The sequence below is a fragment of the Trachurus japonicus genome, chromosome 5 (assembly GCF_045865225.1).
Source record: "Trachurus japonicus isolate A0001 chromosome 5, Traja_1.0".
Lineage (NCBI taxonomy): Eukaryota > Metazoa > Chordata > Actinopteri > Carangiformes > Carangidae > Trachurus > Trachurus japonicus.
In genome coordinates this window covers 15,926,458-15,943,045 of record NC_140911.1, presented here as the reverse complement: position 1 = coordinate 15,943,045, position 16,588 = coordinate 15,926,458, and the positions used below count along the sequence as shown (strand labels likewise).

At 43.4% G+C, this 16,588-nt stretch overlaps 1 protein-coding gene across 10 annotated transcripts in view; it reads left to right on the top strand.

The window, feature by feature from the left end:
- iqsec1b (IQ motif and Sec7 domain ArfGEF 1b) overlaps positions 1-16,588 on the top strand; it is a 204,000-nt gene that overhangs the window by 154,781 nt on the left and 32,631 nt on the right. The window contains exon 1 of one of the 10 annotated variants that reach the window (XM_085776538.1): positions 1,068-1,234. The exons of 8 other annotated variants lie outside the window; for them this stretch is intronic. In XM_085776538.1, the coding sequence (XP_085632664.1) occupies positions 1,158-1,234 (77 nt within the window). In that variant the 5' untranslated portion in view covers positions 1,068-1,157. Of the gene's footprint in view, positions 1-1,067; positions 1,235-10,699; positions 11,311-16,588 lie in introns of those variants that run through there. One more of the 10 variants, XM_085776543.1, reaches the window with a different exon arrangement.

The following is a 16,588-nucleotide window of genomic DNA, read 5'->3' as shown; positions in this document are numbered from 1 at the left end:
TTTGTCTTATTAAACACCCTTAATCTGCATATGGACTTTTTAAAAAGTAGTCGCTACAGTGATAACAAAAAATAAAAGCTACATTCTTCATTGTCCAGAATTTGGTCTCAGAGCAGGAGTAGGAAAAGGTAATAAACCGAGGAGAAGGAAGGCTGATTTAAAAGCTCGCCTCTCCTGATATGAGGTTGGGTTGATTTTGCTGCTGGTAGACAGTGTTTTATTACTTAGAAAACAACAAAATAGCAATGGCACACTCAAAACACTGTGCATATATCAATTTATTGCAAGTTTTCGGTTATTGTGACCTTCTTCAGGCATATAAGACAAGTCAGTGACAGTGACAAGACACAACAAAGTTGTGTTAAACAGCACTCCGCTTTTGAGAAGCCTTTTTTTTTGTCTTTTTCTTTTTTGGAAAAACATCTTTATATTCTTGCAGTTTTTTTAGTAATTCAGTGCCAAAACTCAGCTATTCAATCTGAAAACCACCATCAATACCACTATTTGTGGTAATCTTCACGTTCCGTAACCTAGGTTACTCAGTTATCTTGTCTGGTTGTGTTGTTTGCTGATGGGGCCTTTTAGGGAGAGAAAAGCAGTGAGTAAACCATCTCGATGATGATTGATTTTTGTCTCGGCTGCTGCTTTGTCACAGTCATAATTTACCCTCCCTTTTATTTATTTTCCATTTCACTACCAGAGAAGTCTGCACAGTTTCCCTGCAATCAAACTCAGAGCAGCTCATCTCATTAATTACCACACCTTCACCCCGGGAGGAGGGAGCCTGTCGGTGAAATGAGTGAATTAAAAAACCTGCTCTCTCTTTCTCTCTCTCTCTCTCTCTCTCTCTCTCTCTCTGTCTCTCGTGTCTGTGAGGGACGAGGTGCAAAAGACAAACCTTGACCTTGCAGCAGTGCCAGTAAGAGGCAAGGACTCGCCAGGCTGCATCAGGCTGGACACAACTCCGCCGAGAGGCAGGGGGGTTGGAGAGAGAGAGAGAGAGAGAGAGAGAGGGAGGGAGGGAGTGAAGAGGGGAGGGGCTGAGAGAGTCATGTGGAGAGTGACAGAAGGGGGGTAAAGAGAGGCTCAAAGCACAGGAGGCAGATAGAGGGAGGGTGGAGAGGGCCCGAGCCGTCTCTCTGTGCAGCTGGAGGTGAATGTGTAAGGATGGTCCCTCGCTCTCATCCTGCCAGTGTCGACTGTGTGCCGGGCCGCTCGCTGTCTCTCTCTGCCGGTAGGGCTGCCGCTTTCGCTTCTTCCCGTCTTGTGTGTCTCATGGCTGTTGTATTTTTTTTAATTTCTCTAATGTCATCTGCCTTTGCGCTCTGTTAGGAGCACTTACTGGCTTGTGTGTGTCTGTGTGTGTGTGTGTGTGTGTGTGTGTGTGTGTGTGTGTGTGTGTGTGTGTGTGAGGTGAGGTTAGGAGAGAGAGAGGAGTGCTGCTGCAGGCTGCATGCTCTGTTTACACCCTCAGCCCAGGCAGGTGTCTGGCAGAGATGACTGCAGCAGCTGCACTGGCATGCCCCCCCACCCCAGTACCACACCACATCACCACCACCACCACCACCACCACCATCCATCCTCCACCTCCCTCCCTCCCTCCCTTCCTCCCTCCCTCAGCCATTACCTCCTCCCATCTTCCCATAGTCTGATGTCATGGCAGCTGATGTTTGTGCTGGAGGACACCCACAGCCTCGCTGCAAACTGAGGCTGAAGGGACGTTTCAACTTCTCAGACAGTGCCTGACTGTTGTTGTTGTCCTTCCTCTCTCTCTCTCTCTCTCTCTCTCTCTCTCTCTCTCTCTCTCTCCATCTCTCCTCTCCCTTCATGAAGAGGCTGTTGTGTCCTCCAAGCAGCTTTACAGACTAGGTGGGGGCATTGATTGTTGTTTCTTTTCTTTTGTGTGTGTCTTTTTTCTGCATCCTGGTTCCTGGTGCTCTTCTGCTGAGCACAGGGCGGCCGTGTGATGAATCCCTATTGATCCTTTAAACAGACCCAGGAATAGTTCATTACATCAGGCTGCTCTCTGCTGCTGCTGACCTAGACAACATTTCAACTTTCAAAGTGAATGTGCTCCTGTGCCATGCTCCCCATTACTGCAAATTAGATGGAGAGTCAGTCTTATGCAGCCACTTCTCAGCCTTACAACATTTCTCCTCATCTTGCATATCTTAATACAGTTACAATAGGTTTTTTTTTTTCTCTTTAAGCAAAGCATGCATTAATTCATCAATAATGAGTTTGGGGCTCTGGCCCTCAGCGCAGGATTATGTGTGACTTGTGTGATCTTGGTGGATATAATTCCATCTCTGAGGCCAGATCTGTTTTTCGGTCCTTGGTTTATATCCTCAGGGGCAGGATTTTCAGGTTGGGTAGATTATGCAGCATTAAGCTGCTTGGTATCAGATAATTCTACAATGATGAAATCCTCTGTGGTTATGAATTAAAATGGTCCGAACTGTGCTGTTGTTGTTTTTATGCTCACAAAAAAAAAAGATCTATGCCTTGTCTGTGAGTTAATGTACAACCTTTATGATTTTAGATGCTGTGTATCTCAGCTGGCATGACAGAGGGAATTTGCTTTGTCGTCCAACATTTACAAAAACATTTCCTGCGCGCTTTGAATCTGAAACCCGGGCTGTCCTCAGCAAAACAAAACTGATGATGCAAAAAGTGTTTAGAGGGGATAACACAGCCAAATCTGTGCTGGAGGAGACTTTTCCACCAGTGAAGTGCACTGAAGCATTTAGGGCTGTTTTAATGCAAAATACATCAGCATGTGTTAAATAAATCATGGGCCCATCAGAGGAGTTTTTCAGGAGTATTCAGAGCAGAGGAGAGGGAGCCAGAGCGCTGTGACAAGTGTCTGATGAGTCATCTCGCGTTGCGTTTCAAAGGCATTAGAAAGGGCCCCGGACAGAGGCTCCGCTCGCTGCCCTGTCATTCATTATCACACCAAGGAATCTCCACTCCAGGGGAAACGGTTGTGAATGGAGTTTGTTGAGGTTGAACCGAATTCAAATGGACGACACTGAGTTGGTAATGCTCTAGTCTGACAGCTTCTCCTTTTTTTTCCTTTAAGTCCTCAAATTTGTGTTTGAAGAAGTTAATGCGATGTGGCTCGTTTGACAGAGAATAAACAATGAGGCTGTTAGATCCATGTCTATACTTCACATGTGCTCAGTGTTGGTGGATAACCCAGATTCTGGATTTGTGCAAAGGACTGAGGCAGTTAGTTTCTCAGGCCGAAGTTTTGTAAGCATGTGGCTGGTGACAGAAACATTTTACATGTGTTTACTGGTACTTTAAAACCCAGTATCACAAAAATACAGTATGGCACCGTGACCCGTAAGAAGCACGGTGACTGCTGAAGGGTTGTGTGATGGTTTTTAAGGTTTTATCATGGTTGTTTTATGCTATACCTCTGGCAGAGTTGGGGTTTATACAATACAATTGGCTGGTGCGTCACAGCTTACACAGGAACCACCATACTTGGAGCAGCGTGTATTATCAGGTACTGAAAGGTGGCTGTGTGTGTGGTTGTGTTTATGTCTAGTTCGACTGATAATCTTGCTCACTGAATTCCTCCCCTTTGAATAAAAGACTACAACAATGTCTACACAGCAGTATGCCCGTGGTGCAGCAGCAACAACATCAGTCTGTCACCGTCTACACACAGGATGCATTCAGGCTCAGTATTGAATGTACTGTGTGTCACCATCCGACACATAACCAGTGTAACACATGTATGGAAGATAGATAGACAATAGATTGGTTTAGGTTGTGATTGGATCGGATCAGAAGCACGTGAGGTGGATGACAGCAGGACGCCGATGAAGCTGCTCCTGTGTACACAAGCATTGTACAGCTGCTTAATGTGTCATGTGACCTTTAACAACATGAGCTTCTTTTTTCCAAATGTCAAAAAATGCTCTTCCGGTGGAATTGTATTGTATTGTTTTCATGGTTTCAGCAGTTGTCATAGTTGCGGTAAAGTAAACGCATGGATCTATTAACGCTGGCTTTTAACAATACATGTCCATTCGTGTGATATCCATTGTTAAAAGCTGGCGTGATGATCCATGCGTTTTACAGATTTTCAATGAAGAAAAAAAAAAAAAAAGATCCAAGCATTTACCACGACTACTGAAACCATGGAAACGTAAACATACAATTCCACCGGAAGAGCAAAACCGGCGTACGTTTTTGATGTTTGGAAATAGGTGGATAGAAATACATCTCTGTTTATTCCTCAAATGTTCTCAAACTTGTGTCTTTATATCAAAACTCATGAATAAGACTAACTTTCAGATGATAGTCATCGACTATACTACTACCACTGTAGTTGTCATGGAGGTTTCCTGTGTGTCCCTCAAAGGTTTAGCAATGCCACAGTCTTACATTAGTTGGCATAGTTACAATGATAAACATGTAGTTCATGCCATGGGTTAAAGCAGTATTCATAAGGAGAAAATAAACAGTGACACATCGGTACACATTTATGATCTTGACACAAGAAACATTTGACCCAGCAAAGTGAAAAGTGTTTAGAGCCTCGTATATAAACAAGTGTATTCTCCCAGCGTGCTAGATGTGAACGTGATTATTTAGCCGCTATTGGACAGTCGTCCTCATGCACACACGCAGCTGTCTGCCACTCACATGCCCAGCGATAAATTGCGTGGTTCAGCCAGTGTGTACTGCGGATTACAGGCTGTTTATGCATGCCCAGCATTGGCCCACTGGCTCTCTGGGATTGGTGTCAACAGGTTGCTATAAGGCCCGGTAACATGTGGCAGGGAAAAGCTGCAGGGGATTATTGTGCTGGTGCTCGCTCTGTCTCTTGCAGTTATTACCACAATTACTGTCAGCAGACATAGCACTCAGGATATGATGTATGCTGTGAACGACGCTGTGTCACAGTGTTTTAGTTTCACTATTACAACATGGCAGCTTTAGCCATGAGACATAGCTACTTACTTACAAGTCAAAGCAAAGAAACTATGTTGCTTTGTTGAACATGAGGCTGGATGGAAATCAGGCTATTACTGTAATTGTGGGGAAAGATTAGAGCGATATCACAAAATTGCTTAAATTTGGATAGTAGAGAGTGTGATCCCTGTATCCTCATAGAGTAGATTATTCTAAAGATGTTTATTTTGCCCCATATGGTGTTTTTTATTCAATACAATCATCGGTGAAATAATCATTCAGTAGCCTACTGTAACTGAGTGGTTCCACTTTAATCTAGTACTTAAATCTCATGAGAACAGGTCCGCACAACCACAGTCTCATACATCACAGACCTTAGGGACTAATCCTATCAACCTGTGGGGACAGGTTAGTGTTACACCAGCAGTTCTGATCCATCTGCTGGTCTCACCTGAGTCCAGATCAGACTGAAACATGTCTCTGGTATTTCCTCTACTAATCACACTGATACTCTGCTGTATTGTAAAAGTTCATACTGAATACTACTGAATAATACTTTAGTTGTTGGTTCTTTTTTATAAACAAAGAAGGTTTTCTTTACCTTGCTGGCTAGTTTTGGCGTGTGTCTTCCACCTCCCTCAGAACTGTCCCCAGATGTCAGGTGGTGATGTGCCACAAGCAGTGGTAGTGGTCATCCAGGTTTTTTAAATGAGGAAATAAGAATAAATGAGTTTTATGAGTTTAAACAAAATAAAAAAACAACTAAATCTGAATCATAGCAGTGGATTTTTACAAAGTTTAAAACATGAGTAACTTTAACCTCAGAGCAAGACTTCCCACAGGCTTGTGGCTAGCGCTCTCAGCAAGCTCCACACTTCTCACTGAGGTGTGACCAGTTCAGGCAAATTTGTGTTGTGTTCCTGCTGAAAGGAATGAGAGTCTTTACCAAGAAAATGTGTTTGTTTCATCCTTTGTATGTGTAACAAACACCCGGCAGAAACTGTTTCTGTAACTCTGATTGGGATCTTCAGATGGGATGCATTTAAATAATGTGTTTTCCTGCTCAGAAACTGAATGAAGCTTTCATAGTGGGTGTACTTTCCTTTAGTCTTGCCAAGGAAAATGACTTGAGACTTGAGTTTGTGCTTTGGAAAAGCTCAGTCACATGAAGCTTGGTGCGGCACATAAAATGTTCTGTGTGTCTGTGTCAAGGGGCGAAGTGTACGGTTTTGCCCTGGCCTCATTTGTGCTTATAAATTACAAGGGTAAATGCCAAAAGCCAACCTTTCAATAAGCTGCTGCTGGAAGTTGCATTAAACTGCAACAGCTCTGGTTGATTTCAGCTGTTGACCTGTGTTACAGTCATCTCTCACTGCTCATATCCTGTCCATTGACTGCTGTCTATCTCATAAAGACATAAAATAGCAGAGGAAGAGGAACCTGTTCCCTCGCCATAGTATGAGTTCTACAGCATTTTCCTCATTGTCGGACAGTGATGTATCACCCGGGCCTTCAAGTATTTTTCAGGTGTCTCCCATAGCCAAAAGTGAGCTATCAGAGGCGTACGGCACATGGTATTCCCCTCATGTTGTGTTTTTCCACTCGTAGCACAGCCGCGTGTTTGAAGCCAAATGGCCCGTGGTGATTGTGGTTTAGCTGCTGGCTTTTCCCCACCAGAGGAAAACACTTCCAGAGGCAGAGATGCTCAGCCTCCAGGCGCTGGAATGTGAGGAGAGACGATGCTGCACCTCTGGATCACAGAGCGGCTGGTTGGAGCAGTTTGGGTCTCATGACTAGCAAAGATTCGCTCATTTCCACACTGATGTTTTTTTGCCATTTCACAATCTGATGATAATCTGACTTCATTGATCCAACAGTTGTATTGATTTAATTGATATTTCTACTGGGCCCAGATCAGCATGCGGCTTTCTTTACAAGCTCTGTTTTCTCCAAGACTCAGTTTATATTTTGTTTCCCCAAAGGTGGAGATCTAGTTTGGAGAACAAAGATCAGGTCTTCAAAGTTTAATCAATAAATTGGCACAAATTTCCTTCTAGAGTGTTTCTGTAAATATAATAGCACTGAACTGCGATAACATAGATTTTTTTTGAAGATAATGTAGTTAAGATACAATTCTAATCTTTCAGAGACAGCAATTTCCCTCCGAAGTGCTGGCTTTAGTGTAGATATTTGTGAGTGATTTATGAGTGATGGCAGGTGTTCTCAAAAAACATAGTTAGTCAGTGGTATGATGTTCCCCCTCTCTCTCACTCCACATTTCCCCGTCTCTCTTCAACTCACGGTAAAAGGCACAAAAAGCCCCCCAAAATACTTTAATAACAAACATTAAACTTAAAAAAAAACATCTGAACATCTGATAAAACATCTGAACTCAGACTACATCCCCACTAATAATAGCTTTAAAATGCATCACGTCATGACAAACAGAGATTCTTGGTGCTGTTGTACCTGTTTTAGTTCTCAATGGTTCTGTTGTTGTCTGGATAATCAAAAAATGAGATTGAGAAAACGACAGACACCCAAGCTCACCTCCTGACTGGGTCAGATCAGTAATGGCAACAACAATCATGGTTCCTGTCTTAGCTGTTCTTCCTTTGTAGTATTTTCTGCAACTGACCACCTGCAGAGAACACAACCCACTTCCTGTTCACACCAGTACCAGCATCCTTAGTTGAAAGATATCATTTTGGTTTTAAAACTGTGCATTAGCTTTCTGTTATGTTAGTAACTCCAAAGGTTGTAATGTTCAAGAATCGCTCCATGGTGTACATGAACGTTGAATTCATCAGATCAATGCTTTAATAGTTTGTTTGTTTTTTAAAATAATGTCTTGACCTTTGTGGTCATAATCACTTTCCATGGATAGGAGGCATGGCCGGTAACCTCAGGGATGGGAAGCCAGGCACAGTAGGGAGGAGTGCTCATACCTGGCAATTATTTAAACACTGGCAGGCCCTGTCAGGCCGTTGGGTTGGCAGAGAGTCAGACACCACATTCACCGCCTCGGGAGACAGGAACTCCTGCAGTTCTCCTGTAGAAAAACATCATTGTCTGAGGAGAACTCTTGCCTTTGGAGTCTGACTGAGACACTTACTGGCGTCTTCAAAAAACAGCCAGAGGTACCGTTGTCGTCAGTGCTTCTCAAGTCTCACTTTCCTTCACTCTACCTACCGCTGTCAAACCCCGTCCCACTCAGTCCCACACGTTGGACGCACTGCAGTAGAAAAAAACTGTTGACAAATGGTTGAAGTGGAGGCCCTCAACAGTAGTTTCTGGAAAATGATGACTGGGACGGAGCACAAAAATGTTCCTTCCTGTCCTCTTTGATATATTGCACAGTTCACCTTCTGATCCTTACAAAACAATTACCAATCATTTCTCCTCATGACTTCCATATGTGCTTGTTTTATCTCAGGAAAATAAGTTCTGCTGACTGCCCACATCGTATTTCATCTGAAAGTTGCTGAGATTTTAGTGTTCTTCCAAGATATAAATGGATCTGACCCTGTCAGTGTTGTAGCTACATACTAGAGGTCCTTCAGGGTAACGTACCATCCGGATGCATGTGACTGGCTAAGCTTGTTATCTATCTGCCTATATACTTTTGTTTTTTACTTTTTATTGTGCAAGTTGGGTGATTAACAACACATATGACACAGGACAGTAGAAACAAGACAAGCAACATACTGTATGTGTTGAACATGTGAACATGAATGAACATGTTACCTACGTATACGTTCTACCTGTATAGTGATTTTTTTTAATCTATTGTGTTTCTTGATTACCCTGATGAAGGCTGAGCCGAAACACGTCAGACTCATAAAGTTGTTTTTCTTAGTTTCTAGGTTTTTTTCAAGTTTCCTGGTTCTCCATGTCCCTTGTTACCTGGTGAAGTAGTGAGGGATACCCCCACTTTACGGATAAGACACCCATGCTCTATACATATTCTCATCCTTTCAGTAATTATGAGAATCATGAGTCAGGCAAATTCCTTTTCTTTCAAACATCTCCACCTTCCACACCCTGTTACATGAGATCATTTTCTATTCTTCCTTCATAATGTTTCTTTTCTCACATTACACCACCATGACTTGCATTGCATGTTTGAACAGCATCTTCCTTGTCAACCCAGATTTGTCATGTTTTGGAGCTTTAATAGAGGCGTCTCTATAGAAGGCAAAAACATCCTTGACAGGGGTTGCAGCAGGCTGACACATGTTGTCCACACAGTGGATTGTGGAGCGGGAGGGCTCCTCTGTCTGCAGGCACGGACAGGAAGAGGATAGGTTCAGAGGGTTAGCAGAGGTCACATCTGAAGAGGAAGTGTTCATGAGGAGGACAGATGTGAAAGGATGAGAAAAGTCAACTAGGGTCCATGTGTGAAAGATATTTTAATATACACAGTCAGCATTATGGTGTAAATAGCATCTTAAATGTAGCAGAACAAGCTGAAAAGCAACAAGCTAGTAGGATGCACTGAAGGACCGATCGTCTCTGTTATATACTGTACGTTGGTATGCATGGATGGTACCAGGGGCCTGTGTGTGTGGCGTATAAAGACTAATATTGACAGTTTTACCAGATGGGACTCACAATTAGTCTAATTACAAATACTGCGCAGACCTATTGGACAGCATACGCTTAGATTGGAAATGTAAATTTGGTGTTTACTGGCTAATCCACAATTTGATGACGCAGAGCACGATTTAAGGAGGCCATTTGTGAGCCCGATGCAGATTCATGTGATGTAAATTATGGAGATCGACTTTTGACATACGGTCGAGTACGCTCTTTGGAATATAAGGGAATACACTCAATTAATGGGAGTCAAGTGATCAGACCACAGCATTAGTTTTATGAGTCTGTAGATTGTGTCTTGTAAGCTCTTTACTGATAATGCATCAGGGCTGCGGTTTTAGTGCATCTGCAGCAAGAATGAGAGTTTCCTCGTCGACACTCAAGTTCTTTTTTTCAGGGCAGCTGAATGAAGACCTCAAAGCTGACATATTAATTACAACATTTCTATGGCTACCACTTTAGAAAATAATTATTGTTATAAATTGCTCACTCAGGCTACACATCATCCAGCAGACATGAAACTATAATTTGTAGTGACGTCTGTTTTCACCTGACTGACATAAATCAAATTTAACTGTTGTTTTTCTCCTGAGGAAAAAAAAAGATTTTTCCCCTTTATCCACTTTACGTGATTTATCCTACTAAAGGTGATTTTCTTCAGCCACTGGTCTCCAACTGTCCGTGAAATATTTTGTTCAGGGCCAGCAGCTTAGAGTCTGCTTCTTAGAGCTTTTTTTTTTTCCACTGAAGATGGCTGCCTGCTGCTGCTGGAAGTGATGTTGGTGAAAGTGGTGGAAATCACTGTACAGATGCTGTGTAAAAAAAAAAAAAAAAAAAGACCAAAAGGATTAGAAAAGCTCCCTGTGGCAAGGAGGAGTTATAATAGTCTGGTTATAATTTTCTTCCAGTTTGTCAGGAGAAGTTACACGTTTTCCATAATTACTTAGTGGAGCTTTAAGTTATATAATACACAGTTGTTCCTATTACATACTGTAGACCATATTTAGTCCCAGAGTGAACTACAAGGAGTCTATTAACAGGGTGAGAAGGGAGCTCTGAGTGTCATGTGATGGTTAACATGATAGCATGCAGTAAATAAAAAAAAAAGAAAACAATTCAGTGTCAGATGAGTGACAGACAAACTGACGTGACAACTGGGAAGAGATAATTATAGAAGAAAACACAGCATAGAGTTTCAGTTCGAGGAGGGTGCCATTGGAAGCCAAAAATAATCCCCAATCAGCCGGGGTAATCAAGTGTGTCACACCAGGCTGCCACTCCCACACACACACACACACACACACAGCCAGCACAACGCCATCACACAACCTTACTCCCATTTCAGCCTCGCAGCTCTCCTTGGCAGAGGTGAAAACTCCAGCAGGAGGGCAGGAGGACACGCAGGAAAGAGAAAGGCAGCCTTTATTTCAGATGCCAACATCAACAGCGCCCAGAGCCGGCATGTAGACAGAGGTGCTGCCTGTCCTTCAATAGCCTCAGTGTGAGTGTGTGTGTGTGTGTGTATAATAACACCAGCACAGAAAGAGAGACGGGACAGGAGCTGGCAGGAGAGAGGCAGGCAGGGTGGTGCTTATACCAACCACAATAACCAGAACCAGATCCACGTTCCACTGGAGATCCATCAGTGTGAAGGAGCGGAGAGGGCGTCCTGCTGTTCTTACCTGTTTGGACATCTTTGTGGAGGTTTAACTTTTACCAGTCAGGTTACACTATAGGAGTCAGCTGCTACTTTATCTCAGCTTTATCTGTACATCAAAGGTAGGTTTATGCCTGTTGTCTTCACAGTGATCTCTCTCTCTCTTTCTCTCTGTCTGTCTCTCTGGCTTGATTTGTTTTTAAAGTCCTGGCATCCGTTCGCTGGCGGTGCAGGCTACAGCTGCTGCTTTGCTCCACAGAAAAGCTACTTTCCTAATGTTTGTAATCCAGGATGACATTTAATTTTCTGTGTTAGTCTAACACCTTGCGTTTTGTCATTTATTTCCCGACTCTGTGTGTGACATTTTGAGAACTATCCTTTTTAGGCCTGAACCAGATGGGTTTGGCTCTTCCCTAGTGGTAGATAATAGACGCTGCCCCCACCCCACCAAGTTTTCAGTCCTGTGCCTCGCGGCAGATGATGTACAGCTGGTCCTTCTGAGCTCCCAGTTCCTTCCCTTTCGTCTGGATAAAGTGTCCTTGAAAGCGGCAGGGGTGGCAAGCGGATCTATAGTCTGTCACGGCCACTCAGCGAGGATCTCAGGCTGCATAATTTCGCCCTGATGGTTGGGCTCAGAGCGGACAGCGGAGGGTACTGTCCATCAGTCACTTTGGCAGCAGCACTGCCCACCCTGTGCCAGCACTGGATGGAAGGGAAGAGCAGAGAGAGGAATGAATAAGCTGGGGAGGACCTCCGAGGGTTGTGCAGATAATTCAGCCTTCATCTACTGTATTTTTCATCCCTATAGTTCACCACTGGCCTGGTTAGTCTGTCACACAGTTGGTAGATTGTTGGTGAAGGTGGAGGTGGACTCAGGTCGTGCAGGGTCAACTTCACGACCCCTTTTCATGAGGTGCTGTCATGATAGATAGAATTTAATCACTTAAGTACCTCTGTAAAACACTGAATTGAGTGCTGAGTTGTGTCTGTACGTCGTCTAGTGGTTTCACCTTAATGAGTTTTGCCGACTGAAATGTAATTTCGCCTCTAGAGGGTGTAAATGTGCAGAGGGTCTCAGCTGTTAGAGGAAAGGGGAAAAAAAAGTTGAGACAGAGAGACTCAGTTTTCGCAGAAGTGTGTGGAACATTCAGGCGAGTGAAGACTTGGCAGCGTCGGACCTCTCCACTCCACCTGGAGTTAAATCCCATTTCATGCAACTGGTTTGAAGAATAAACAACTTAACGCACAGAGCTGACGACGGACAAAACGCAGACACTGAAGCAGTGTATCACGTCAGATCCGAGGTATTTGTGAAGCTGTTAATTGCAGCTCCCCAACCTTATAACCTCGGCAAAAGCAGGGGAAAAAATCCCATTAAAGCAAATGTGCAACAGTCGCACATTTTCTGCCCAACAAACTTCACTAACGCAAACAACCATTAACCTCGGCATCTCGGTGCCGATACCTGGCTGTTGAGCAAAAACTTGGGAGCAATTACACTGAGCCTCTGATCTGGATTTTTGCAAAATAAAACAATTTAAATGTGTGGGTGTTTGCTCCATTAATGTGCGTCATATGGACAAATTCAAGTGGCACCAAATGACCAAGTGAGCCAGCTATTAAAATCCAGCCCTCTCCCTGCTTCCAAGACTTGGTTGTTGTTAGGATTTCAAGGTTTTATTGGTATAATTAGTCAGATGTTTAAATTAGATTCACAGCTGTTAGATTCACAGCTGCCTGGAGAGTTCAGTGGAGTAAAAGGAGAGGATGGGAACAAACAACACAGACAAAACGATGGCAAAACTACACCAGCGTGGTGTAGAAATCTGTCTTGTTGAGTTAAATTTTCCTCATCTTTTACATTCCTCTTTGTTTTCATGTTTTGTCTTCTCCTCCTTCAAACCTAGCCAGTGTCCAGCCATTCTCAGACACAGTCTGGGCACGCTCAGCTGGGCTGCTCTTCCTGGAATAGCAAAGTGTTTATGAATACTGATGAAGCAGCTCGTCCAGACGCACCTCGGGTATACGTCACTGCACAGCTCTCGTGTGTTTTCAGTGCAAACTAAACATGTCGGGACCTGTTGTGTCTCCTGTGTGAGAGAACGTCCTGTCGCGTGTGTACTGTGCATGATCGGTGATGAGTTGTCTCTTTCAGTGCGTGTTATCTAGCATCACATGCTGCAATCTGATTGGGAGGGAGTTTTCTATGGACAGAATCTCAGTTAGTTGAACTTCCTGTGTCAGTTGATGATGTAGCGTAACACTTCCTGTCTGGAGTTATCAGATAGCATCGGGGTTCACTGGGATCGTCTGCACAGCATTCAGACCTGAGAAAAACAAACACTGAAGATGGGAGTCGATGATAAAAAAAAACTTAACCCATACTGTGTAACACTGTGATGTGAGGATTTACTCCGTGCCTGGAAATGACACATTTATTTTTGAGTCAGAGGTATGCCTTATTTTGTCTAGCTGAGATTAAATCTGATGGCTTACTTCAAGGATAAATTCAGTTTGTTACAACTTGGGACTTATTTTAGTTATTTTGGCCACCATTCCCATGAGCAATCATAACACTGGACTCCACAAGCTCTTTGCTTTCATCTGGAACTGCAGCGACATTTGCTAAGTGAGATATGGAAAATGACAAACTACCCTATGGCAGAATTAAAGCAAATCTGAAATTTTATCTTAACTTTCATTAATATTAATCTTGAAAGACAGTATGAACTCACTCAGCCCAATCAGGAAATGCCATCTACAGATGGTTATTTGGACAGAGCCATGCTAGCTTCTACCTGTTTAATGCCATGTTGTGAAGCTAAGCATATGAAAATGTTATTTCATCTATTTAATGCATTTCCCGAAAATGTCTAACTATTGTAAGCATGCCAAATTCACATCTGGATTTCTAGTTAAGAATTAAACCAATTGCTGGGAAGATCTGACAACCTTATGTAGCCGCAGTAAGTAGGCTGGTAGTAAATAATAGTAATAAGGCCTTAGAATTACCCAAACTGGCTGAACTTTGATCTTTGTACTTGTTTTCTCGTGTTAATAGGTATTATTACACACTAATCTCTGTGGTTGTTTCCTGTCAAATCCTCTGACTGCTTGTGTTTCCTGCACCATCAGACTTGGTCACCAAAGTTTCCAGATTCCAGCTATCACTCAAGTGAGGACGGTGATATAAGCGATGGCCAAAACGACAAGAAAAAAGACCCAGGCTGTTAATAAACTGGAACTATCCTATAAACCCACCCCAGCCTCTTCCTGAGAGTGCTCAGTATCTGCTGCCCAACAACAATGCTGTGGGTTAATGGTGTTGGTTCGGCCCCGGCACTACAGCTTACAGTCAGCTCAGGAACAGGGTGGAGGCAGAGTTACGGTTGGAGGATTAGCAGAGATAAGCCGAGTGCTGCACCCTGGTCAGAGGGACGGCCACAGCAGAGCAGAAACATTAGATGGATCCACGGCCATATGGTCATCAGCAAAACATCAACTGTGTCTCCATGTGCCAGCGCCTGACTGTGCAGCTTGTTGGCTTTATGAAATGCATATGTATGATGAAGGCACAAGCCCATGAGTTCCTCCCTCTCTCTCTCTCTCTGTTTCTCTGGTGGAGAAGCTCCAGGCTGAGAGGGCCGGGCCACCGCCTCCCTCTAAGGGGCCGCACGTGGGTGGTTGTGGGATTAGAGGGTTGAAGTGAACAGCTTTTCCAGTGGACAGCAGAGATGCAGTCAGCCTGCTGCTGGGCCCAGGGCCTTCGCTGCACTCATCTGGGGTGTGGGTGAAGCCGTTGGAGTCCGGCCAGAGCGCAGGGACAGTTGCTGTCTAGATCTCCGTTGGGATGTCAAAATGAATTTACTCCCCAGTGTATGTAAACAGGATATGATGGCTACACAGAAGATAGTTATAAATGTTCAGGCATGTTGTTGATGTGGCCTGCGCACAGTTTTCCAGCCCAAGATTATGTTGAGTAATGGAAAACAGCTTTATTACTCACTAAATTGTTGTTCAATTGCATGCGTGTTTGTGTACATGTAGTTCTGGCTCCTAATTAAGGTTGAGTGGATTGTAAAAGAAATCAGGTCAAATACAATCTCATATTTCAGGCTACAACAAACACACTCTACCCTGGAAATGTAATTGCTGCCTGGATTGCACTCACAATGTTTTGTTTTTTTTCCTTCTTGTCATAAAGTATTTGTGTTCTGCATCCTGTGTATGGATGGTTTAGCCTACTAAAAGACCTTTGTTAACGTTAGGGAATAATGGGGGTCATCGTTCGTTATTAACTAAATGGTCTAAAAAACAGACCCAGAAGCAGATGTTGTTGGAAAAACAAATGAAATACAATGAGTATAGATAGTGTATTTTCTCATCATTTTTATAGAAATTGTTATTAAGGTGGCATTACATTGATAAATAGACCAATATAACGTAATTACGGTTGTATAATTCAAAGGAATATTATTGAAATCACCTAATTGCATATATGGACCGACAGACCATAGACTATAAATGGAATATTGTGGTTCCTCAGCGATGTCTGCAAACCATTCTCTTCAGATGTTAAGAAATCTCCTCCAACTTCAACATCATCATTATTTTTATCAGGGAAAATTTTAATGAAAATTCAGAAACAATCATCTAACTGACTTTGCAATAACAATATCCGCCAATACATATGACAGATTAAAATGTCTGCATGTTTATTCCAGTGGCTCTTCATCATGTTTGGGTGCTGTAGTTGTTACCACCTGTGACCACAGGTGTCAGAACTGTCACTAGGGCAGAAATGTTGGTATTATAACATAGTGATGTGACAGGAATAGATCAGTATGTTGGTGAGGAGTACAGTACATATTTCTCTGGACTCGAGTGATGCTGGGGTGGAGTTGGAGCTTTTAAAATGCTATTTGAATAGATAATTTGGTGACATTGAACTGCACATCCGTCAGAGTGCCAGCTTCCCTCTGTGCTGTGAATCTCAGCGCAGCTCCTTGTGCTTCTAATGAGCGCTGCCGTTGTTTGGGGTTGCAGACTGCAGCACCTGGGGAAGGTGGACGGAGGCGCAGACACATTTGTCTCCAGCCAGCACGCTCACACACAAACTGGTCAATTTACTTACCAAGCAGAGCAGAAAATGCAGTGTCTGTCAGCGACTCTATTTTTGTCCCCCGCTGAATGAGAATCAGTCTCATGCAATATGTGAAATTCATCACCGCTGTGGGAGTGGCATGTTGCACCCTGAATGCTGAAGGAGGGGAAGACATGATGGAGGGTCTTATGGTACCTATAGTTAAAGAGCAGATCTGTGACTCCCCCTCAGGGACTGATGTGGAGGTTAACGCTAGGACGAAGGACCCTGTTGTCTCCACTGTGGAGTGAGACAGG